Raw genomic sequence first — 25,773 nt, forward strand, 5'->3', positions numbered from 1 at the left:
TAAATATGGCGAAGAGATTCAGGTTTGCTTTCTCTTCTGAACTGGACAAAATGCCATTTCTTTGTTTTTTACTTTCTTTCTTTTTTCTTTACATTTAAAGGTGAAGTGAAATATCAATATCAGGTTTTAATGTCTGACCGTCAGAATTCTCTCTTTAATGGAACGCAGGCTTTTGAACACTATCCCCATTTTTCTTTTTCTTGAGATTTGGGTCATCTTACTTGAAAAGATAAGAGAGCGATGCTCTTGACTCTTAATTTCTCAGAAAAAAGACGCTCTTGAGTCTTAACATTTACCATGGGATGCAAGCAATCAATGGAGAGACCTCGAGAGGAAGACAACTCACATTCCACAAGAAAACCCTTCGTTCTGCACCCAAAACTAACTCTTTCTCATACAGAAACTTGTGAATCATTTATTCAGATCAGCAAATATTAATGGAATCTCAATTGATTTCTCGGAGAAGTATGCAGCTCTTATGGCTACTGATCACTATTTAAGACAGGCCAGTCTCCCTTACCTTCATTGAACTACACCGAAGAGGCTTTACCTTAAGTTCTAGTTAGCAAAGATGGGATCTTGTGAGTCCACCGAAAAGAAGAAGAACTCTGAAGAAGTTCTTCAGAGTGTGGCCGTAGCAGCGGGAGCTTGTCTTATCGCATGGGGGTTGTACAGTGTCTTACCTGGATCTGATAATACGCCTAAGAAATGGATGAGAGCTCCAGGAAGAGATTCCTACATCCTGAGAGAGGATTTTGAGCGAGACCCAAGTGGGTACTTTCGTGGTCTGCGTAGGGACTAATAATCTACTGTTGTTTTGCTACTCGGCATGGTTTTGTTACTGTTCTCTTAATCTACTCTCTGTTCTTTTTGTGTTAGTTGATGTTCCTGGTGGTGGTGGGTTCTTTAGAATATGGACTGTTTTGGCTATGAATCTTAATGGGTTTCAGCATACTTTTAAGTTAATTTTTTCATCTTGTTTAGCGCTGCTGTTGATTCTAAGAAAAGTGAAGGGCTTCAAGAGATCTTATTGCACTAATATCACTTTTATCAGGTTAGATTTCTTCCTCAGCTAAGTAAATATTCATGGTCACTAATATCAGAAACTTTCCTGAGTGCGAAACTGTTATCTTAACTCGACTCCACGGTGCAATCTGGAAATAATTTCGTACTTCCGCTGCACCTTGTTCATGGCTTAATCCATTGCCAAGCATTTTCCTGAGTCCTTGAACTCGATCAATTATCTGAGGTGAATAAAACTAGGTCCATCATATAAGGCCCAACACATCAATTTTTATATTCTCTTTCAATGCCCAATGAATCGGGTTACCTCCCATCGCCTGCTCTTCGTTTACAAATCTAAGGAGGTAAGAGGGTTGGGGGGAGGTGGCTTTTCTCTCGCCTGGTGGTGTGTTGTTGCTGTGAGGGAGAAGAATAAAAGAGGAAGAGAGAAACAAAGAAGAAGAAATGATGTTTGGAAATCAGCATTATTTAATGAATTTGAAATATAAATACCCATGTTCATGAATAAGAAATTATTACTTCTATAGATAATATAAAATATAAATAAATAAAATAACAACTAATTTGTCCTAAATGTCAAACTTCCTCGCCACATTGGGTGTTGGTTTGATCCCTTCGAGTATAGATTTGTGTAATCAGCGGTACCTGAGGGACATCTTCACTAACTCTCTAGTATGGGGAAAATTGACCTTGTTGAGTAGGACTCTTGATGACTCTAATACTAGTCCAACAAATTAGGGCCTAGTTGTAATATGTCTCTCATAATTCATGTGTGATCGGAATCTGATCGCCTTGTCCATCGCACTAGGAAACGTTGAACCGTGCCACTCCTGGTACAAACAAGTTGTTCATCCAAAAATAGCATCAATATGTTCTTTATGTGTTGGTGCTATGGGTAATAGAATATGAACCAAAGGGGTATCAAGCGAGGAAATAGGGGGTGTACTAATTTCTGTATTTAATCACTAATTTTTCAGAATTTATGTTAATGAAATTTTTGTCAATTATAGATAAATTGAAGTTATTACTAAGTTTAATTTAAACTTGATTGAATTGATCTGTGCATTCATTAATATTTTGTATTTTAGTTTATAGATTTCTATGGCATTGAATGTTGTATTTTATTTCAGTAAATTGAGAAGATTATTTAATAATGATGATTTTGAATGTTGTATTTTATTTCTGTTAATTAAATGATAATTTTTTTCAAATGGTTGATTTATTGAAGTTGATATCTGTTTTTTAATACGAATTGTAATTTTGTGTTTAGGGTTTGAAACCCTCAACCCTATGCCCTAAACCCTAAGCCTAAAACCTAAACCCTAAACTCCAAGCCCTAAGGCTCAAATCCCCTTTCCAAATTTTTATGGTTTAGGGTTTAGGGTTTTTATTAGTAAAAAATTAAATGAAGTTAAATCTATAAAAGTATTTTTATATAATAAAATACCCCATTTATGTACTTATATATTTATAACTTTTAATAGTATATTAAATTACTAATTTAAGAGTGATAATTTAGATATTATAAAAGTAAGAATTTGATTAAGTATCTAAGATATTATAAAAGTAACCATGTTTAGGTAAATTATTTTTTATATTTAATTATTTTAATATTTTATTTTTAAATTTTTATTTATTTATATTATTTTATTAATTAAAAATTAAATAAAATTATTTTAAGATTAAATTTATCAGCATATTTCATGGAAAAATTTGTATATAATTAATTTTTATATTATCTTATAAAATTACCAAAATACCCCTAAACAAATAAAATACTTATTTCTAAGAATAATACGATATAAATAAATAAAATACAATTAATGTGTCTAAATACCTTATTTACTAACCGGCCGGTTTTGGTCCGGACCCGTGTAATTTGCGGTCCAATGTGTTAGCACTATTTTTATGTATGTTTTTTATTTTCCTCGGAACTAGCTGGCTTGGTGTCTCTCGTCTCTCTTCTATGGTAGGTGTTTTTTTATCTTCTTGTGCGGTTGTTCGATTCGTAGCAGTTCTCTGGGTGGTCTTCTATGGCAACCGTGTTTGCGTTGCAACCAGTTCTCTGTGGTAAAGCGAATCAAAATCACGCTTTAGAGGCAAGCTTCATTCGCCGGGCGGCGGAACTTGCCGACAAATCGGCCGGGTTCACTGCGCCGCATCCTAATTTCGGGTGCGTGATCGCAAGGGGGGAGAAAGTGGTGGGTGAGGGGTTTTTATACGCGCCGGGTACGAAGTGCGCGGAGTTGCAGGCGGTGGACGCTGCCAGGGAGCTTTCCAATGGCGCTACGGCTTATACGAATATGGAGCCTGGAGATTGCCATGGCGACCAGACAGCTGTGTCTGCTCTTATTAAAGTAGGTATTTGTCTTTGACTAGTTTCCTTTACCCTTTTGAATTATGGGTATAGAGAGGTTTATTTTCTTTCCATTCGTGAAAGTCTTTTCTTTGTGTAATCTCTGTTGTTTTTCATCGAATTAGTTCTTAGGATTAGAGCCAGTGCGTTTTGATTAGTACAAATAATTGATGGAAAGGAGGAGAAAATGACGTTTTTTTCCCTAGAAAATTGAAGTCCAGCTGCATTTTTTCGACAATTTCTTCCACCTCCTCACCTCCAATCAATCTAATGGCTAAAAAATAGAGGATGAACTGTAGATATGTTTTCTTAAACAAACTGTTTACATATTTCAATGTATCTTGTTCTTGGTTTTTGTCTTGCAAGTCCTTATTGATACCTAAAAACTAATTCTTGATGCATTCGACGCGTTAAACTTTGCAACCTACCAAGTTATCATACTCATAGGTAAGGTTGTGGTGATGCTAGCTAACTACCAAGTTTACAACCTATTAAGAAATTGCTTTAGAAAGTCTAATGTTTACGTTTCGTTATAACTTGTAATTGCTGCAATTTCGTAATAAACGTGTTCCAGTTTTGATAAGAATGAATATTTTGCTCATTCTAGGCAGGAATTTCAAGAGTCGTTGTTGGGCTTAGACATCCTCTTCAGCACCTCAGAGGAAAAGCAATCCAGTCACTGAGAGCTGAAGGTCTGCAAGTTGATATTCTTGGAGAAGAACTGCAAAGTAGAATGACTGAGGTACTAGAATCTACAGGGTGTAATTTCTATCAACTACCTAGAAACTACTTTTTTTTTTCTTCTAAAATTCTGTTTAGAACCTACTTTATTAGTCTTTCTATGATTTCTTTAGAGAGCTCTAGCTTTTGAAATTTTAATTAGTTAGCAATATTCTTCTCAACAATATATGTCTCTGACATCTCAAAGTAACTGTTGTAGGATGCCATAAAATCTTGTCTCCTAGTCAATGCTCCATTACACTATAGAGCTTCTTCTCGAGTTCCTTTCTCTGTTCTCAAGTATGCTATGACTCTAGATGGTGATCCTCATGAATCTCTCTGGTATTTTTATTATTACAATGGTGTTTTAGCTTTTTGTCTCATGTAATAACCACATCAACCTGATTGATTTTGTGGTATCTCTATTGCTTGTCTGCCTACAGGAAAGATAGCAGCAAGTAGTGGACATGCATCATGGATAAGCAGCAAACTTTCTAGGGAACGAGTCTTTGAGCTGAGGGGTAGAAGTGATGCGATTATTGTTGGGGGAAATACTGTACGTCGTGATGGTACCAGCTTTGTTTCATGTATTTTTCTTTGATTTTCTTATATTCTAGAAGACATGTCCCTAAATGTGAAGAATGCATGTTATATATATTATATATGTATTTATAGTTAATTTATTGATTCTAGTGTAAAATCCTTTGATTTAGATCCACGGTTAACTGCCAGACATGGAGGTGGACATTTGCCTATACGTGTTGTAATGTCTCAAACTCTTAATCTTCCTGAAGTTGCAAATCTTTGGGACAACTCTGAAGCTCGGACTATTGTTGCAACACAAAGGGGTGCTAGGAAGAGTTTTCAAAAAAAATTGGCATCTAAAGGTGTTGAAGTTGTGGAGTTTGACATTCTAAACCCTCGAGATGTAATGGAATACTGCTATGATCGGGGCTACCTTTCAATTTTGTGGGAATGTGGAGGTGGACTAGCTGCTCCAGCCATTGCTGCTGGTGTTATCCATAAGGTCATTTATCCAATGTTTGAAATAAATTGCGTCTTCTTGTCTCTTTTTTCTTTGACATTGGTACAAATTTTCCGATTTTATTGGTTTTTCTTCATGTTCTTTTACTATTTCCATTTACACCACAGTATTTTGCATACGAATGCTTTTCGGGTGTCGGAAGGGGTTCTCCAACAATGTCTTAGTGTTGGATATTCTATTCCCCTTGTCTCTCATTAGTTTTTTATTTAATGGAATGATTCTTTTTGCCTCTGATTCCAGGTTTCCAATTATTTTTATTTTCTTGCTGGTTACTCTTCGTCTACTTTCTTCATTTTCAGCATTGAAAGTAATTTTTAATCCTAAGCATAGTTATTAAGTGTGTTTCGTAGCTTCAAAGAGCATATCTTATGAACTAAAAGTTGTTTTTTATGAGTGTTAATTTTTGCAACGAAGAATGAATCATCGTAAACACATGGCAAAAGGTCGATGACAGTTTTTTCTATTAGCAACCTTTGGACTTACTCTACCACCAATTCTCAGTTGAATCTGTTGATACAGGTGTTTGCATTTGTTGCACCTAAAATAATTGGGGGAGAGAGAGCTCCTACTCCCGTGGGTGAACTTGGCATGGTTGAGATGTCACAAGCATTGGAATTAATTGATGTCACTTTTGAGCAGGCTAGTACTATTGTTTGGTTTCCATAGCTATCATTTCGTAGTTTATTTGTTTACTGGAAGAAGGAAAAGTCATTTGTCAAATTGCATGAACAACACCTAGTGTTAATGTGATTTCTCAAGCAAAGTAAGCACTTGATTTGAATCTGATTGATTGCAGATTGGGCCAGACATGCTTATTAGTGGATTTCTCCAACCTATTCCGGACCTCTCACCTGTAATCCCTTCTGCAAATGAAATTCCATCAATTGATCCAACAGTTACTGCTCATGAACCAAACATCATATTTTTTTTTAAGACATGGGACCCATATGGAGCCTTCTCAAACTTCTCTCCTCACCCACTGCAAATGCCAGATGAAAATGGCGAGTATATGACATGGACTAGCATTGAGCACTATTATCAGGTTAATAAACTCTTTCATACTTTTTGATAGATTTATGTTTCATAAAGACCACAATTGAGTTTTAACTCTCTTGATTGAATAAATGATTTAAAATCGATTTGATGGATCTTTGTTAGTTAATTTTGATGCACAAAAAAAATGACATTTAAAAAAGGAGCTACTCTAGTAGTAGTAGTTCCATTTTTTACTGTCTTATTTTTTAACTATTTGGAACTCTCTTTCTCCCTTTGAGTTTTGTTTTACCTCCTCTCTTGTTTTGTTTCTATATTATACTTAGCTTATTGTACTTATTCCTCGCTTGAGAGTCTTCTTAATGGAACCCCTCTTCTCATTATTATAAAAAAGGAATTACTGTAAAGGATTGTAAAAATTGACTAGGTGAAAATATAAATGGTGAAAATGGAAGAACTGGAGTTTTTCGGTGAGAAAACTAAATTTCTTCTATTAGCAGGCGCAAAAGTTTTTGGGGGTGGAGAATCCTTTGGCGAGAGAGACTATGGAAAAAATAAAATCTGCAAAGAGTCCTGAGGAAGCGGCAAGAATGGGAAGGACAATCCAGATGAAACATCCCAATCTGGTATGGCATCTGATCAAGAAATTACTGTTACTTTCTAGAAAAAAAAAAGAACTTTTTTCTTCATCCACCTGCAAAATGTTTATTTGCTTTCAGAGCACAAGAAATAATATAAGATCTGTCCACGTATAGACTTAGAAACCCACATGGATACAACATGAGCAGGTGGACCATAGTCGTCTATGTATACTTAGAAACGGACATGGATACAACATGAGTAGTTGGACCATAGTTGGGATTGTAAAAGATTCTTTATTTTTGAATGATGATTACACAAAAAATAATCTGAAATTTCTGGTGAGACTTGAACCTGGACCCCTGGATTGGACAGCCCCCCTCATGTTGGCATTGGCATTGAGCAAAAGATCAAATCAACAAGAAGATGCTATTTTTTTTATAATTCAGCTGCTGTTCTGATCCCCTCTTGGCAAATAATATGGCTGATTTCTTATCTACATAAGGGGTCAGCTTCAATCCCTCATTGTAACCTCCTCTTCCTCCCCCTTAGCTTTGGCAGTTCTTTCTGCCCTTCGCCCTTCATTACATGTTCTGTTAAACTGGCATGTACTTGTCTATGGAATGATTGAGAGTCATTTGACTATATTTCTACAGGTGCGATCAGATTGGGATATTGTCAAGATTGATGTGATGTATAGGGCCCTAAAATGCAAGTTTTCCATCTATCCCCATTTGAATTCAATGCTGCTCCGAACTGCAGGATCTGTTCTTGTTGAAGCTTCACCCCACGATTTGTTCTGGGGCGGGGGTCGGGAGGGTGAAGGCTTAAATTATTTGGGCAGGCTTCTCATGCAACTGAGGTCAGAGTTTCTTGGTGAGACCTGTACATATGATGAGGGGTCTACTTGATGAAGCATTCATTGGATTTGGTGATTCATGAATGAAGTTGTCAAATTTAGGAGGATGTGCTGGTCCTTGCAGAGATTTGGATATTTTGAAACCTGAAATAGAGCCAATAATTTCTGTTTCCTTAGATCAATGAGATATGAAATATTTTATGAGGAACTGGGAACTTTCTCCACTGATATGCTCTTAGTTTGACCTTTGGGGCACACTTTTATCTCTTGTGAAACACGAATGAGATAGCCTAATAAGATTGATTGATTTACCAATTTAAAAACTGAAGGGCTATCTTTAATGTATTTTTGGTATGCTGTCAAATATTGTTATGGTATTTCAGCTGCTCCATGTGATTCATCTGAGGTACCTGTTTGGGTTTTCACATTTGATTAAAGAGTATCTGGCAAACACACTAGAAACCTGGAGCCAGAGTAGTAATGACTGATTCTAATAATTAAATATGCAATATTTGGTGGAGTTAGTTGGCTTGTTCAACATGTAAGTGTTGGGGTGCTGCTGCTTGTAACAGAGATAAGGTTGGCTGTCCAGTTTCTTTTCTAGAGGATACTTAGTCTAGATTACTTCTTTTATCAATAATATGAAACCAATAATGTAAGAATGGAAAAGAAAACATGAGAATGCAAAAAGTTGCATTCTTTAGGGGTGCATAAGTATTGTTTGGGATTTTTTTTTTTTTTTTTTGAGATGATTTTAGGGCTTTGTTCTAATACCAGGGGAATGTGCATGAGATATAAATCTTTAAAAAATAAAAGAATGAGACTGTAGAAAGGAGAGGGGATCTCCAAAACTGTTCTCTGAAGTACTTGAATAACTTCCTTGGAGCATGTTGCCTAGCTTTGTGGAGATGTTGACCAAGTACAGATAATTCATAGATGTTCATCAGGCCTGTTTATTTTTTAAATTAACTGAAGTACAGATAATAATTTTCTCTAATTATTAGAGACTTTATGATCACTAATTCCAAAAAAAATGTACTTCTATAGCAACTCAATATTGAGCAACTCAACTATTTGTCAAAATTCTCAAATGAAACCAGTAACCACATATTCGTGCTGTAGAGAACCTCTTCACATGTTTGACAAAATTCTCCGGCTAGAAAAAAAAGCAAACAAACCCTATTTATCACTTATTCCCGTCCCATGAAGAACATCGGTCCCCCCTGTGCTTATCCCACAACTAACCTCTCACCTGTTCGATTAAATTCCCCAGTTAGAAACCAGGCAAACAACCCCAACACATTCCTGTTTGAATCACGAAGCACAACATTGCACTCTTCCCCACTCCCGCAAAACCCAGAAAAAATCTCTCACCTGTTCATAAAATTCCCCCATCCATCCCCTCTTCGTCTCTCTCACTCGCAACCTTCGACCGTCACCTCCCCCAGAACCCCTCAGTGATCATGCAACACGAGTACTTACAACTCCATCCACAGCCCTCTTCGCTTCACTCCGTCGCAACCTCAGTGTGAGAAGGGTCAGCCTCAAAGCAATTACTCCTCGCCCCTCGCAGGAAGCAAAGCCATGAATGCGTCAAAATTGACATTAAATGACGCTCACATGCCGACATTTACTTTACACTTCACTCCTCCTCCGCGGACTGGACCACGACAGCCTCCATCAATATCAAAATAAAGCGCCTCTGCTCGTTATCCTCCCCTTTTTCTGTACTCCCAGCCACAGTCATGTTTGAAGCTTTCGGCCAGAAAAGACCCCAGAAACGGATAAATGCCGGACTGCATCACACGGACCTGTAAAACTTTGACATTTTGTGCCGTTAGCTTGTTGGCCCCTCTCCTCTCTGGCCTGTCGGCAATCAAACGAGCATTGAAGCATTAATCACAGTGGTAGACTGGTAGTGTAACGGTTAAACGTTCCCCATGGCTTATTATAAGGTATTTTTTAAGGGTCATATTAGGGTGATCCACCCCTAGCAATAAAGGGAACCATTTTTTTGTTGGATCAGGATGTGACCACTAATGGAGTAATTCCTTGTTAAGGAGGCATTATGTGACCCACGACAATTGCTCCTTTTGGGGTGAGTGAGCCCTCTACATGCTTCTCATTTAACTATTTAAGCTCATGGTTAAGCAAGCTAGGTCACCCATACCTTCATTGGTTACATTCAATAAATATAAGGTCTCATTGACAAGATCATTACAATTTTTTGGGATTACTAGTCCCTATCTTGATAAAGATAAGAATTACTTATTATTGCAACTTGGCCAAGTTGGGCAAGTTATCGAATCAAGTCGAGTGATTCGGTCTTTCTACTTTGAATACGAGTGATTCAAGTCGAATGATTCGGTCTTTCTACTTTGAACGAACCTAAGTGATGAGTTAAGTCGAGTGATTCGGTCTTTCTACTTTGAGCGAACCTAAGTGATGAATCAAGTCGAGTAATTCAGTCTTTCTATGTTGAACGAACCTAAGCGATTCGATCTTTCTACTTTGAACGAAATTAAAGTATTTTTTAAGCTTAAGATAATGGGAGTTTATGGAATTTTGGTTAAATGGTAATTAATTTTATTAGAAAATATTATAAATAAAAAAAGTGTAATGCAAATAGCTACTTAAAAGATCCCTCTCTCTCTCTCTTTGTATATTTTATATACCAAAATAGATACAAAATCAACCCTTGATCAAGCACACAAGGAAAAGGGGGCCAAAAAGCAAAAAGAGAGATTCTTGGGGTCAAAAATCGAAACACCAAATCTGCCTATGGCAGTTCTTCCTATTTCCTTCCATGTCCCTTCAGCTCTTCACTCGTACTTGATGGAGCTGCTCACCGTTAGTTCGTTGGAGAACAAGGGGAAGTTCCCGACCTGTCCCTGAAAGAACCCCATGTCGTCGGCCGGGAAATCCAGTAGCAGCTGCAGCGACGACTCCGACGACTCGTCCATCTCGTTCGAACTCGAAGAGTCCGTCTCCGGATGCGCCGCCTCCGACGCGCCGCGCTCGCTGGTGATCGTCGACGCCGTGGTTGTGGCGGCCGTGGTAGCCATCGCCGTCGAGGACGACGCTGGCGACACCGTGCTCTCCTCCAGCTCCGCTGCCTTGGTGGGGATCTTGCGGAAGGAATCGCCAACGTCGGAGTTCCACATGCGGAGGAAGTAGTCGGACTCGTGCTTCGGTGCCGTGGGGTCGGACGACTGGGAGGAGAAGAAGAGTAGAGACTCCCGGGAGAGGCGGGCCTCCGCTTCGAGCCTGGCGCTCTCCCACTGCGCCATGTGGCGGGTGGAGGGCGTAGACGAGGTCGTCACAGCAGCAGCGCCGCCGCCGCCTCCACCACTGGTTCCACCACCGGTGGAGGAAGGAGACGGCGGCGCATGGGTGGTGGGGTCGAGTCCCATGCGGACGAGGCGCTTCTTCAGGTGGGTGTTCCAGAAGTTCTTGATCTCGTTGTCGGTTCGTCCCGGTAACTGCAACGCTATCGACGACCACCTGAAAATTATTTTAAAATAAAATTAAAAAGGTGCGCAACACGCGTCCAGCGCACGATACTACAGAAGTGTGCGCAGCGTTCATCGGCGCATACTAGAAAAACACCGACCTGTTCCCGAGAATTCCATGGAGCTGTATAATCGTTTTCTCTTCTTCCGGCGTGAAGGGCCCACGTTTTATATCTGGACGGAGGTAATTCGTCCATCGCAGCCGACAGCTTTTCCCGCAACGGAGCAGTCCTGGAAGAAAAAATAATTATTAAAAAATCCCAAAATAATTAATTATTTATATTAAAAAAACCCAAAATATAAAATAGTACGCGACGAATTATTTAGATATTAATGGACGGCAGAGATGGACGGAGATGAGATAAGAGAGAGATGGAGTCCAGCTGTAATTACGGTAAATGCCAAGGTGAGTTTTGTCTTTTAACTCTAAACGGAAAGTTTTCTACTCGGCCATGGCGGCACACCAATCTGGCGACGAGCAGTAGTGGACGTGGAGAGGTAGAAGGGAAGAGGACGATGAAGATAACTGGGATGCGATTCAGTCCGAAGGGTTGACTTGTTAATGGAGATGAAGGGTGTCTATCCAGAAGAAGAAAAGGAAAGGGAAGCAGAGAGCTGACGGCAATAGAAGAAAGATCACCAGGAAGCTTCGATCATGGAGCTTAGAGAAGATATTGGAGAAAGTTTGGCCAGATTGAGGAGGGGTGTGAGAAGAATTCCCAATAGAAACGAAAACTCAGACATGAGAAGGAAAACATAAGGAAAGATCCGAGAGAGTAGCTTCAGGAGAGTGATAGATCGATGTGAAAAAATAAACATGGTCTGAGTAGAGTTCCGAGGTTCGAACCTGCGAGCTTGGGAAGGGACCTCCAGCTTCCATGGCCGCTCTTGTTGATATACTCGACGAGGATCTCGTCTTCCTCCGGCGACCAAGGCCCTTTCTTCAACCCCTGTTTCTCACAGCAAGGCGCTCTTCCCATACTCCACGAAAGAGCGATGCGAGAGCAAGCGAGACAAAACCAGAAACAAGCGAGAAAAAAACGGAATTCTTTAACTACAGAGACTCTTAAATGATAACACTGAACTAGCAGTAGTAGCAAAAGAAGATGAAAAAGTCTCTCATCGATACACTCTCCTCAGCAATAAATGCCACGATTTTGCTCTACGGAAATCGACGCACAACCAAAAAGGAGAGATGGAAAAGGGTTAAGAACAACGAAGGCAGGATTGAATTTAACGTCACAGGGAGCGCAGGCGATCGGCGATTTTGAAGCAGGCGTGCATTAAATGAGGGAGTGAGAAATCTTCAATTCCCCCCGTCCCGGGTTTTCAATATTTCCCCGCACGAAAACGAAAAATGAACTGTCGGGGTTGTCAGAGGGAGGAGGTAAAGAGGAACATTAATGGCGGAACAGTGAAGGACATGAGGAGCTCAGATTCTCTGGCAGGGATTCGCCGTGGAAATGGCGTTTTTCCGTCGAGTTGCAGAGATCGAGCGCAGACGAGCTACGGTATTTTCTCCCCACTTTTGGACGTCGGATTTATTGCAGGAATCGAACCCGAGATTAGGTTTTTCTTTTTTTCTGGGTGGAAAAATCTCAGACTCGCTTTCTGCTTTTATGATCTTCAACTCTGCTCTTCCTCTCTTCTCTCTCCTTCGGTGAGAAGAAAACCCGTCCACGACGTCGAAGCTGGCTGACGTTACACCGTCAATTATTGTCAGATGGTCGTCAACGTTAGACCTTATTGACATGACATCAATAACCTTGTCTTTTTTCTTTAAAGACTAACATGTCCTTTCACGTGAAACTGGGTTAAACGGCCCGGGTTTTCCCTTCCACCCCTGGGTCGGGAGAAAGCAAGGGAAAATACTTGTAGGGTTCACCGCCCCACTCCAAACCCAACCCCGGTCCAACTTTTCTTTTATATTCTCTTAATATACGTAACGATTAATCAACTGGTATTTTGAACCGGGTGGATTTTTGGGTCGGTTCGAGTTGTAAACAACCTGACCCGTACCGAGCCACAAAAGCGTGGGGCGGCGAGCAATACTTTTTTTTTCCCGTCCCGTCTGACAGGTGTCCAGTAGAGATCATTTCCCGTTCCGTTGTGACGGTGCCAGATAATGAGAACGACGTAATGATTGCGTAATATGTCGTCACGAACGGCGGCTAAGGGATGCGTCCAAAAATGAGAATAGGAAATTACCGAAACGCCCACGATGAAGGGTGGCGTGGAATGAGTGGGAACTTGGAAGGGGTGTTTTTAAACGCCTCCGTGGGGTCAAGTGGATAATCGTTATCACTAATGTTTATTCTTTGTCGTAACACGTGTGGAAAATATTAGGGGATAAAAAAACGTGGCATTTAGGTATTTAAATGAGAACGCAAAGATAGGCCCAAGCCCATACACGATCAAGAAGACCCATATATCTAAGAGTATTATAAAATAAGTTACACGACTAAGTAAGGCCCAAATTATAGTACCCACCATGATTACTACAAACTAACTTTCTTATCACAAATATTTAAAATAAATTAATTAATCGTATAAATTGATTAATAAGTTGATTTTTAATAGAAAATATAACAAAGTGCATTTAATGATTAGTGGCTAATAAGGGAGCAATTTTAAATGAAAATCTTAATTAATGGATGGATAATAAAGAATTAAAATAACTAAAATACTAATATCAATTATAAATGTTTGATTCTTAATAAAATTAAATATTTACAAATTAACTAATATCATTCAATAAATAATGTAACATCCATTTTACTCTTCCTTTCTCTCCCCTTGGCATCACAAAAATATCTAAATTTTAATTATTTAATTGGTAGTTAATACATTTAATGATTTAATAATTACTCATAAAAAATTAAATTATCTTATGATTTGTGATAATTAAAACTAATCAATTATTTAATCAAATATTTATTAATTATTTAATTATCTAATTAATTAAAAAATCTAATATTTTTATTAGTAGTACTAATTATATTTTTCCTTTTTTTAATATTTTTAATAATTAGTTACTTTTTGCCATTGGTTTTTCTCTTTTTTATTTTTCTTTTCATTTTATTTGCGGATTGCGATGAAAGTGTGGGCCCGTCATCTCGTGGCTTCTACAAGAGTCATGAGTTGAGTCACCATTTTGTGGGCCTGACGCCATGGATTATGAAAGGGAAATCGCATCCCATCCTTTCTTTAACCAAAAACAAAGCGAGCCATTTTGTTTGGTGATCTGCTCCAGTAAACGCTTCTTCCTTCCCATCTCCCATCTCCCATCTCCACGTGCCTGTCACACCAACCACGGGCTTTACATATTTCAAGCTTTTGGAGCAGCAGTCTCGGAATTTCAGCCTCAAATCGAGCTGAGTCGGAGATTTAACAGAATTGAACCTCTTACGTGTCATGTCCTGTGAGTGTTTTTTAGCCTAATTTACGATTTTTCTGGATTCTAAATTTGTATAGTTTTTTAGTTTATGGGAGTGGAAGTCGTATTTGTGACATTGGGAAGGTGTGTTTGATTCTTCATTTTTGCTGATATGTGAAATTGACTTCAAATGTGGATTTTGACATTGCGTTCGTAAATTGTCGTAGAAATGGATGTTTATTTTGAGATTCTGGAAATTCAATGTCTATACTCAGTTTGAGCATGACTGTCACAAGTTTTGGTCTTGAAGGACTAGTTGAAACGGTTATGCGTCTCCTTGTTGTCAATGAACCTTCTATCAATTAGATTTTTTATTTTTTTTCTCTGTTGCTGAGTCTTAAGCTGTGTCAACTTGGCTATTTCTATTAATGAGCTTTTTTTATTAGTTTTACTTTCTCTGAGTTGCACAGTTCTAAGTTCATTTTCTGTTTTACTCATTCTTGATGTTTTAGAGAGTTACAGGAATTAGCCTCTTGAAGTTTAGCTCTTCGTTTCTAGATTTTGCTCTGAGATGAGTTCTATATCACTGTCAACTGGAGTAGGACGTGAGCCTGGGGGGTTTGTATCTGGATCACATGTTAGCTTTAACAACTCTATTTTGGCTGCGAATCATTTGGGGAGTTCGTTTAAAGGAGGGCTTAATGGAATCTGGTGGAAGCATGATAGCCAATCTAGGGGTAGAAATGGTTGTGGAGTTTGCATAGTGGCTAAGATTCGTAAAGGTAAGAAGCATGAGTATCCATGGCCAGATGATATTGACCCAAGTCTTAAAAGTGGGCATTTGAATTATCTCTCTCATTTCAAGCCTCTTGATGAGAAGCCCAAACCAGTGACTCTTCCGTTTGAGAAGCCATTGGTTGACTTGGAGAAGAAGATTATTGATGTGAGCATTTTCTTCTCTTTTATTTGATTTTGTTTAGTGCTAAATTATTTAAAATGACCTTGAATCATTTTTTTCTTTCTTTCAAAGAAGGCACCTTGAAACTGATTCTAGCTGATAGTTTTTAAGTTACCATAAAAGTTGTACTTTGATCGAGTTCTTTTCTTTTCATTGACAGGTGCGGAAAATGGCTGATGAAACAGGGCTTGATTTCACCGACCAAATTAATTCTTTGGAAAAAAAATATCAACAGGCATTTTTCTATAAGACTCCATTCACTTGTTGTATTAGTTCTTTGGTGCTTAAACCTATGCATATTTTGGCACTCAAAGAAATATATAAGGGGCTGGAGAACAAATTTGAGTACACTATTTGGGTCTCATTCTTTAATCTAGTAGGTACAAATAATGAGTGCATTAAAAGCTGTCTGTGGACAAAAATGCAAACTAGTATGCATTTCTCTTGAGAGACTTAAGATGTTTCTTTGTTGATTTTCTTCATTCACTTATAGGGCTCAACCCAAAACTCCCAATCTTGACTGCAGTTTATTGAGATACAAAAATGCTTACTGATCAAAGCTATAAAGGCACAATTAGTCGTTGGTATTTCAATTATAAGTTAGCAGTAGCTGGTCCCATTGGCAAGGGTACTCATGAGCCCTTTTTTTGTATTTTTGATTTGCTTGTTGTGATATGGAACGTACATTTCATTATTAATATGATGAATCTGAACTTAGAAAAACTGATTGAACATTACCTCTCATTGTATTGAATTCCAGCTGGTAAAAGATGGGTCAAAGTCTATATCATAATTAGATGAATGTGGACATACCAAAGTTTCGATCTGAACCTAATTGTCAACTGGTATACTTCTGGTTCGTGTCACCATGTTTAAATCTACTCTTGATGCTGTAAACATTTATTTTGCTCTTCAAATGCTCTGCCAGGTTTATCAATAATATGGAGGCAATTCAATGTAGCTTATTTCCTGACAGTTTTCAATAAAAAAAGAATTCATCTAGTCTCATGAGTTTTGGGTTTGCCATCTAAACTGTATGGTTTGGCATCATTATCTTTAGCTTGTAAATGACTGTTTGCAAAGTTTGGTACTGTTGTAATGGGCCTACTTTGAAACCAGATTTTTCAAGGTGTGCTTCAGTCTTCAAGTGGTTCTGTGGCATTACACTCACAATTCCTTGCTTAAACTTTATCTATCTGCTCCTTTCTTCTTCATGAGCTGGATTTTCATCAAGTTACAACTCTAAAGTGACATAGGAATATTTGAGTATGCTGAATATTTCTCTTTCATCTAACTGACTAGGACTTGCATTGTATTAAGGATTAGGGTAATGGCAATAGTATCTACTTAATTCTGCGAGAAAAAGTTCTTCACTTTGAAATCTTTATATTATGGTGTTCCCATCTCAAACTTACTGAATTGGTCATTGGTAGTCATTGCTCCACTGAAGTCATCCTCTTTTCTTGGTGCATCTGAGGCAAACAAAATCTTTCCTAGAATTATCTTTTTCACCTGAGGAATGAAGACTCTTTCCCTAATCAGGATGAGAGGCGCATAATGAATGCTGTCAAATATTACCTTGAAAGTTGCAGGAAAAGAATCTACAAGCAGCTTCTAGTTTGAGATGTTGCTTCTAACACGCAATAATTCTTGTTCCTCTACCACTCATTTTAAATTGAAGATTTGACACTAGTTATCCTAATTATTGTGTCACCTACAAAGCATTCGTGAATGATTCCCTTAATGTCATCCTCCACACCTGCTTTGATTATCAGTGGCTTTTGCTTTTCAGAAATAATTAAGGAGATTATTAGCCCTTCCCATAATAAATAGTATCTCTGTATGCTCCACGATTAGCTGATACTAGGCTAACGATTTGGGAAAACAGGGCATTGGCAGATCTAACTTGTTCATTCAGTTCTCTCTTTTAATTCAAATCTCCCATCTGATCTTTCTAGCCACATTGTGTGATTTTAGTTACACACCAAGCTCACTTTTCTATTTGTTTATATATATATATATATATATATTTATATACACACACAAGTACATAATCAAGCATTTTGTAGAAGAAAGTGAATTTAAGTTTTGGGATTTAAGATGATTTTTATGTTGATTAAAATTTCTCTTTATCAGGCTCTAAAAGATCTATACACACATCTAAATCCAATACAACGCCTGAGTATTGCCCGGCATCCTAACAGACCTACATTTCTTGATCATGTACTCAACATTACTGACAAGGTTGTTCCTTGAACTCCACTTACATTTCTTCTAGTCACTTCTTGTTTTAATTTATCTGGCATATGGAAGATTATAGTCATCACCTGATTATTCTCCTTGATTTATTTTTTATTTTTTACAAAGTGGGTTGAACTCCACGGAGATCGTGCCGGTTATGATGACCCAGCTATTGTGACTGGACTTGGAAGCATAAATGGCAAAAGCTATCTCTTCGTTGGCCATCAGAAAGGGAGAAATACAAAGGAAAACATTCAACGGAATTTTGGAATGCCAACTCCTCATGGGTAGTTTTCAAATCTTATTTTATAATAAACTGTCTGTTTGTTTCACACCTACTAAAAGAGAGAAGTGACGATTTAGTTTTGGAAAGTTCAACTTCTGTATGTGTACTTCTGATATTGTATACTGCTTTTTGTCACTAGGGGCCAAGAGAAGCATGAACTCTATGGTATTTATAAAAGAGTAGTAGAAACTCCTTCAACAATTGAAGGAACAATTTGCACATGCGCATCCAAGTCACCAAGGATGCATTTTGAGGAGGAAAAAAGGAGAAAAGAGAGGTTTACACTTCATGACTCCTCAGCACTGCCAAGAAATAGATACCTCCCCTTAGTTGTTGTATAGGGAATAATGTAAAAGAAAAGGGAGAAAAAAAAAGTTAGAAAGAGCGGAGAAAGATGAAATTTGACACAGGAATCCAAGGGTTATTCCTTCTCGGTTACCTTGTAAAGACTGAGATATATTGAGGAAAATTAGCAATAAAGGTCAGCAATTGAGATTAAAGTGAAGATAGAAGAGAAAAAGAAGAATAGGAAAAAAAGATAAGAGAGAAATGAAGATTAGGGCACAGCAGAATGGGCTGCTCCATGCTTCTCTGCTGCTATTCTTAACCTAACTAATTGATATTTCACTTATTCCCCTCATTATCAAACTGAAATAAAGGACTTGTATTAGTGATTGGACAAAATATCCTTGCTGCCACTGCTATCAAATCCACTCCTGAAAACTGATATCATTTCTATTAGTACGTTAGATTTACTGGATAGTTTACTATACTATTGTCTGTTGATTTCATAAAACATAAAAAAACTCATCTAGCCCAGGAAGCTGGTTTGAACCCACCCTCTATTTTCAGTTAAGTTGTTTCAACATGTTCACTCATCCGGGATAAGTCCATCTTTTTGGGACTGTTGTGTAATGTGTATAAATGCTGTTTGTGCCCTTAGCTTGAAATAGAATTCACTTATTTTCTGTTTCACATGACAAACTGAATTAGAGAAATTCTTGCTACTTGACAGTTATCGGAAGGCTTTGCGCATGATGAAGTATGCAGATCATCATGGGTTTCCCATCATTACTTTCATAGACACTCCTGGGGCATTTGCTGATCTTAAATCTGAGGAACTTGGTCAAGTATGCATCTATTTATTTGGTGGTCACTTTTGTAATTGTTAACGAGATAAGCTTGAACAAAAATTTAACAAGCAGGGATGACATTTTACTTGCGGGATCTTACATATTGAGCATGGAAAATGTGATCCAGTGACATGGTATAATCAGTGGATCTGGTATATGTGTTGTTTAATCGCCATATTACCATGTGTTTTTGCAGGGGGAAGCAATAGCCTATAATCTGAGGGCTATGTTTGGCCTGAATGTTCCAATTGTTACTGTTGTAATTGGTGAAGGTGGTTCTGGTGGAGCTCTTGCAATTGGATGTGCCAATAAATTGTTTATGTTAGAGAACTCTGTCTTTTATGTGGCAAGGTGATTTTTTTTCATCTCATTTCCTTATCTTCTGAGTCACAATTTGTAACTTTGGATGTTGTGTCAAATTATATTTACATATAGTTGGTTGTGTTAATTCTAGTGAAGGTGGAAAGGTTAAGGTCCTAATCGTTGGCAATAATTGATATTAGTAACCTCAGCGGGTATCTTGAAAGCCTTTTTACAGCATCATGCAGATGTTCTCTACATCTCCATAGAAATATTAGCTAGAAGAATCACTGACATTGTCCAGTAGAGTTGTGGCAGAGTGGTTTTTCATGTCAATCTTTCTAGAAACCTTAATTTGAAAAAACACTTGTGGGGCTTGTATGCTGGAAAACAAGAAGATACCCTTCCCAATAAGTGTTACATTAGTATCACTGAGCTAATTTTGTTGATCGGCAATTACATTAGATTTTTCATAAATTGGTTAATAATGATTGGTGGAAATATTATGCATGTTAGGATAAAGAAATGTAACTTTTCTGGTGAAAGACATACAACAATTGCGCATGTTATAAAGCTCTGAGATTGTAACTCGTTATGTGATGAAGCTGGTAGAATATAAATTTAGAGCTTCTTAGCTTTTAAAATACTATATAACATAGGCTAAAGTGTTAATTTGGCAACTTTCAGATTCCATCTTCTATGATATTGTGTTTTAATGCTCATTCTGTTGTAACAGCCCAGAGGCCTGTGCCGCAATCCTGTGGAAGTCTGCCCAAGCAGCTCCTAAGGTTACGGTTCTAAGAATTTATATCGCTTAAAATAAGATTTTTTTTTTCAAACCTATTAGCTTTAAGTGTGTCTAACAACTTGCTTTAGGCAGCTGAGAAACTGAAGATAACCGCCAAGGAGCTTTGCAAACTGAAAATAGCAGATGGAATTATTCCTGTGAGTGTCTGTTTCTCTGGTTATTGTGTGTTCATATTTTATGGATGCTCATTTATGCTTGAGATTATTATGTTTTTTGTCTGATGCTTGACGTGCTTGAAACTAACTATTTTTCTTGTTCAAAGTGGATATACTTCTTCGTCGTCACTGGCATGCAACATGACTTTTTTTGTTCTCATGTTCTTCCCTAACTTCCTTGGACAGTCAGTTGCTCAACATATGCAGTATGTTGCTTAACCAATTCAAAATTTAAATTATTTCTTCAATATTCAGAAAACATTGTAGAATTATAATTCAGTAGACCTATTATTAAATTGATTCTCCCTTGGCATATAAAGCTTCTGTTTTCTTCAATCTCTGCAAAGAGGTTACAAAAGAGGTAACTGTTTACTGAATTTACCATAAATCTTTTAGATTGTCTGTTGCTACTGTCTTTCACACACTGATCATGTAGGTTGATTAATCAATATAGATATCAGTACCCCTTCTGAACTAATAAGGCTATTGGTTGTAGTTGCCTCAAAAAAGGATAAGATATTTGTGAAATTCTCTACAGACTAAGAATGTGCACATGTCCTTGATATGCCAATCTAGTCGCACCTTGGTTATTTCTTCCTTCATGAAATTCGTCAAGAGTTGTTTATTGTGACCTTCAGTGGTATCTCAGCTATCAAAATATCACTTATGTTTCCTGTGTAATCTTTGTGTTCCATGGACAGCCCAACTTCTTACTATAACAATTATCGCTTATTAGTTTGACCTCTCTTTTGTATTTTAGGCATGAGTATGTTCGTTTTCTGTTGTCATTTATCTTCCCTGTTGTCAATGACAGGAACCTCTTGGTGGTGCACATACAGATCCATCTTGGACTTCACAACAGATAAAGCTTGCAGTCATGAAGGCCATGGATGTATATTTCCCATCTTAGCTACTGTTTCATGCCTTTTATTTTATCCTGTCTTTTTGCAAATCACTGAAATTGGAAAAACTTCTATAAAGAACTGTTGCTACTGACCTGAAAACTCTTTAAAGTGCTCACCTGCTTTATTAATTGCAAACATGATCCCGTTCTTCAGGCAATGTAAAATACTAGATATCTAAATTTGAGAAATAAATGAAGCACAATTTGTGAGGATGGTGACTCTACTAAGAAGATTTTTCAAAGAACCACAAATATTGGAAACAAGGCCCTCATTCTGTTATATGTTCTGAAGGAAAAAATATTTTTGCTCTCACTTTTCCCCAAAAAAATTGACTGAAAAAAATCTCTGAAGTAAAATCCACTGATGTATGATTTTTGTTGTACTTAAACAATTTTTTTTGTGGGATATTCTTGGATAACAACAACACAATTTCTTTAAGAGAGAATTTCTTGAGTAGAAAAACTTTGAAAGGCATATCAATTCAAGTCCTAAGGCTGCCATTGTGTTGTTTTTTGGGTCAGATCTGGTCCAAATCCACCAGTATTGTGGAAACAGGGCCAACTACCTTATTCATATTTGAACTTCTTGCAGTCATTAGATTTTTTCTCTAAATAATCACATATTTGTGTTTTTTGGCCAGTTGAATGCGTGTAATGGAAGCTTTTAGTCAAACTGATAATCAAAATGTTATCTGTAGAAAAGGAATGTGGTGACTGAGAGTTCTGAACTTGAAACTCAACATTGACTACTTATTTTAAAACAAGTTCTCATGATTTATGACAGCATTGATCATGATCCCTTTTTTTGGTCAATGTCTTTTGGTCCATGATTGTTTACAGTCCTTTGGCTTGTATATCAATGGCTGCATTGGGGGTTTTAAGTTTCAGTTCTAGTGTTCACGTCTCACCAAGGTATGGGGTTCTACATAAATATAAATATAAATATATATACATATATATGGTTAAATCATTAAAAAAGAAAAGAAAATCAAGAATAGTTATTCCACCTTCGAACTTCTGCTTCATCTTGCTTGATTTCAAAAGCTACTACATGTTAGTAATATAAGCCTGCTGGATCAGGATATTGGACCAGATGAAAGGAAGTGATCTATTTTTGAGAAAATTGTTGCGGATTGTCTAGACGAACAACATAAATTACGCTACTGGAATTTCTTCTTCTTTTATTACTGCAATCCAAAGCCCAGTCTTAGTTCTGTTTCCTTCTTCAGTTAAAAACTTCTTCCTCCATTTTATTGCACGTAATTTGGGGTCTTGATATTTCGTGGTCATTCTTGCTGTCTATTGAAAGAATATTGCTCTCCAATTTAGGAATTGACAGAGATGGATACTGAAAAGCTGCTCCGGCATCGTAACCTCAAATTCCGGATCCTTGGAGGCTTCCAAGAAGGAATTCCAGCTGAGCCTGAGAGGAAACGCAACATGAAGCCATCAGAGGTAGTCAGTGGTGTCTCTGTAGCAGCTGGAATTGAAGAAGACATTAAGAACCTCAGGAAGAAGATACTAGGTGGCAGAGTCTTACCATCCAAGTTATTGTTCTCCAATGAAGCAATCGAGAAACTTAAGCGAGAAGTTGACCAGGAAATGACAAATGCCTTCATTTCTATGGGCTTGAAAGAGAAATTGGAATCCATAAAGATGGAGCTCTCCAAATCCTCTAGCAAACCTGATCAGCCCCTTAGTCCTGCTTTGAGGGAAAAGGTTGATAAGCTAGTCCAAGATATTAAGTTGGGTTTATCTCAGCCTGGATCCTACCTGAAGTTAAAGCAGAAGCTGCAAACTCTTACTCATGTTAAGAAGCTAGTTGCACAGCAAGCCAAGGGTGAGAAATTGAAGAAAGAGGTAAACCAGAAACTGGAAAATGACGTGAAGGAAAAGATGGAGGTTTTGAAGAAGGCACGGGAAGCTGTGGCTAAAGGGGAGTCTTTAGATAAGGAGTTGATAGCCGACATAGAGAATGCAAAGGCCGAATTAAAGGAAATTTTGAAGTCCGCTAACTTGGAGGTGGTGGAAACCAGGAAAAAAGCTGTAAGGACAGCCCCTCCAGAGCTGGCAGAGAAGATTGCAAAAGCTGATGATGAAATAGGAAAGGAGATAGAGAAAGCAATAAACGTGTCTGGAGTAAGAACTAAAATAGAGGAACTGAAAGGAGAGATTGCCGGGGGTTCAAGCAGAGAGAAGGTCGCAAAGTTGGACAAGGAGATTAAGGAAGGGATTGTTGCATTAATGGATCTAACTGCTCTGAAGCAGAAGATTGAAGATATAACCACTGGAGCATCTTCTTAACTAGAGACATTTGCTGCAGATCTGCGATTGGGTTCTGATAATGGGAAAGTATGAGGGAGAAATTCTTGCCTTGAGGTCATAATCCTGTTGGAGGTTCCTGGTTTGGTTTGCCCAATTTTTGCAAATGTTCATTATTCTCACGAGTTTTTTAATTAATTTTTAGATTCGTTGCCTTTCCCCTGATGTAACAACTGAAAAACTCTTGTTTGAAATCAAGATGTGTTTTATGGATGTTATGTGTTATGTTTTACTGTTAATGTGCTGGAAATATGTAACCAGTAAAGGTAAATAAGTGCCTTGGATTGCCATAGAACACTTTGCAGAATGGGGAAGACATCTAGTGGGGGCAATAATCAATTGAGCTCTTGTTATTTTGAGTATTTTTTGGTTTAATAAAGCTAAACATATTGCTCGCTACAGGATAAGAGGGTTCTTGGCATCTAGATCAGGTATTCCTGAACTTTTGTCCAGTAAATGTTATCACAACTTCAGCCATTAGTATATGTTCGTATTTATAATTCTGTTTGTTTCTTTGATGTTTGTTTGCCATCTGTTCAATGACCTGAGTCAGCTTGTTTTACTGCACAGTGATGTAGAAGCATGACTGTTTATTTTTTTTTAATTTCTTTTTATTCTTTAGATATAGTGTGATAGCAGACATTTATTGGCATTTATCCCCTCTGATATGGTGGTTTTATTTGTTTCAGCATGACTTGCACTTGCTATCTAATTTTATCCTTTTTCATGAAGGAATGCAGGGACACTGAAGGAATCGAAAAAATAATAGAGAGAATATAGGAAATAGAAACCAATCTTGTTGTGCCTGTGCTGTTATTATGGTTCACAGGTCTGGGAATTGAAGTCAGTCAAAGTTGTATTGTTGCTGGGAGTATCATGGATCTACTCAAAGTATTACCATTGGTTGGCTTGCAGAGTTGGAATTTGATTGCACCAACCTGGAATTTCCTTCAATGATGAGAAAGCTTTTGATGACATTAGAGTCCTGGTGGAGCCAAGATATTGACAAGATAAGTAAAAAAATATATAAAAAAAAACTCTTGCTTTATAATACTCTTGCAAGCATTCGAGCTTTAGGACAAGTGATTTCTCTTGAAACATGTTTTATCGATGCATACAAATGTTTTAAAACTTTAATTCCAGTGAGAATGGCCTATATCATGCTTAGAAATCATTTTCTTTTGTAACAGCGGTAGGCATGATTGATAATCCTATAATCGCATGATCGATCATATACAATGAAGCTAAATAGAGTTTATAGAGTATGATCGATCATCCTGCATAAACATGATTAATCATATAGAATGCTACAAGAAAAGGGTAATAAAAATCATGGATCATCCTAAACTTGCATGATCGATCTTTTTGATTAGCACGAATAATTGCCTAGCCAGTTTTACACAGCATGATCAATCAACTGATGATGCATGATCGATCAACCTGTTTTGTAAGTGGCTACAAACTACTTGATTGATGCCTTAATTGATCATTAGGTTTAGAGAACTTAAAAAATGTAGCTATTATATATGGTTGATTGTTTAGGAATCTTATAAATAGGCTCCTAAACTTGTTAAAGGGTAATTATTGAGCATTCATTGACATATCAAAGCTTTCACAAAATATTCTCAAACTTGAAATTTTGATTTTATCCTTTTTAGAGAAAAAAATGAATCTAACCAATATCTTCAATTTCTCTCAAATTTCTTACACTCGTAGTTCGATCAAAGCTAAACACACTCCATTCACGTGTTCTCAGGATTTGAAGCTTGGATCTCACTAGGAGAAGGTTGTTTCTCGACAAAGAAATAACTTAGACTAAGTTCAAGTGTGACAAAGTTATAGTAATCTATTAAATGTAATACATTTAACTCAATTGAACTAGTTTGAACATGGTCTTTAAATTTTATTTTTATTTTAAATGTAAGATACATATAAGAATATACTTAACTAGAAGGCTAATTTTACCCGATTACTCGTTTATTTTCTATTAATAACAACGAAAATGGATAACGATTATTCTGTACCCAATTAATCGATTACCTAATTATATTGTAAGAGTAATTCGATAATTTTATTTCGGAGAACTACACTATGTTACCCTCTTAAGTTCTTTCATTGCTAAAAAATCAAATAAAATCGAAAAATGCTACGTGTTGAATGTTACACATTTTCGATGTTTTGTAACATATAATAAGATAGAATA

At 37.3% G+C, this 25,773-nt stretch overlaps 3 protein-coding genes across 4 annotated transcripts; 2 read left to right on the forward strand and 1 right to left on the reverse strand.

The window, feature by feature from the left end:
* Positions 1-2,996: 2,996 nt before the first annotated feature.
* LOC137939103 (riboflavin biosynthesis protein PYRR, chloroplastic) lies at positions 2,997-7,845 on the forward strand. 2 transcript variants are annotated; one of them, XM_068784292.1, is made up of 9 exons: positions 2,997-3,380; positions 3,987-4,121; positions 4,320-4,419; positions 4,543-4,668; positions 4,813-5,126; positions 5,664-5,783; positions 5,941-6,186; positions 6,638-6,763; positions 7,373-7,845. In XM_068784292.1, the coding sequence occupies exons 1-9, from the start codon at positions 3,057-3,059 to the stop codon at positions 7,625-7,627; spliced, it is 1,746 nt and encodes a 581-aa protein (XP_068640393.1). In that variant the 5' UTR covers positions 2,997-3,056; the 3' UTR covers positions 7,628-7,845. The 2 variants fall into 2 exon arrangements, with proteins under 2 accessions (XP_068640393.1, XP_068640394.1); XM_068784293.1 differs by having other exon boundaries at positions 7,479-7,845.
* A 2,365-nt stretch (positions 7,846-10,210) lies between these two features.
* LOC137938705 (transcription factor MYB17-like) lies at positions 10,211-12,754 on the reverse strand. The gene is made up of 3 exons (XM_068783711.1): positions 11,935-12,754; positions 11,189-11,318; positions 10,211-11,079 (listed from the first exon to the last, which is right to left on the reverse strand). Exons 1-3 carry the CDS (start codon positions 12,065-12,067, stop codon positions 10,398-10,400), a joined length of 945 nt encoding a protein of 314 aa, XP_068639812.1. The 5' UTR covers positions 12,068-12,754; the 3' UTR covers positions 10,211-10,397.
* A 1,791-nt stretch (positions 12,755-14,545) lies between these two features.
* Positions 14,546-23,783, forward strand: LOC137939216 (acetyl-coenzyme A carboxylase carboxyl transferase subunit alpha, chloroplastic-like). Its single transcript, XM_068784441.1, has 11 exons — positions 14,546-14,607; positions 15,022-15,406; positions 15,582-15,656; positions 17,558-17,665; positions 17,789-17,949; positions 18,964-19,078; positions 19,278-19,432; positions 20,118-20,169; positions 20,258-20,326; positions 21,159-21,236; positions 22,578-23,783. The coding sequence occupies exons 1-11, from the start codon at positions 14,573-14,575 to the stop codon at positions 23,550-23,552; spliced, it is 2,208 nt and encodes a 735-aa protein (XP_068640542.1). The 5' UTR covers positions 14,546-14,572; the 3' UTR covers positions 23,553-23,783.
* The last annotated feature ends 1,990 nt before the right edge of the window (positions 23,784-25,773 follow it).

Source organism: Aristolochia californica, unplaced genomic scaffold (assembly GCF_029961685.1).
Source record: "Aristolochia californica isolate CCGP_79_NKW_82.1479 unplaced genomic scaffold, dmAriCali1.0.hap1 SCAF_8, whole genome shotgun sequence".
In the NCBI taxonomy this organism is placed as follows: domain Eukaryota; kingdom Viridiplantae; phylum Streptophyta; class Magnoliopsida; order Piperales; family Aristolochiaceae; genus Aristolochia; species Aristolochia californica.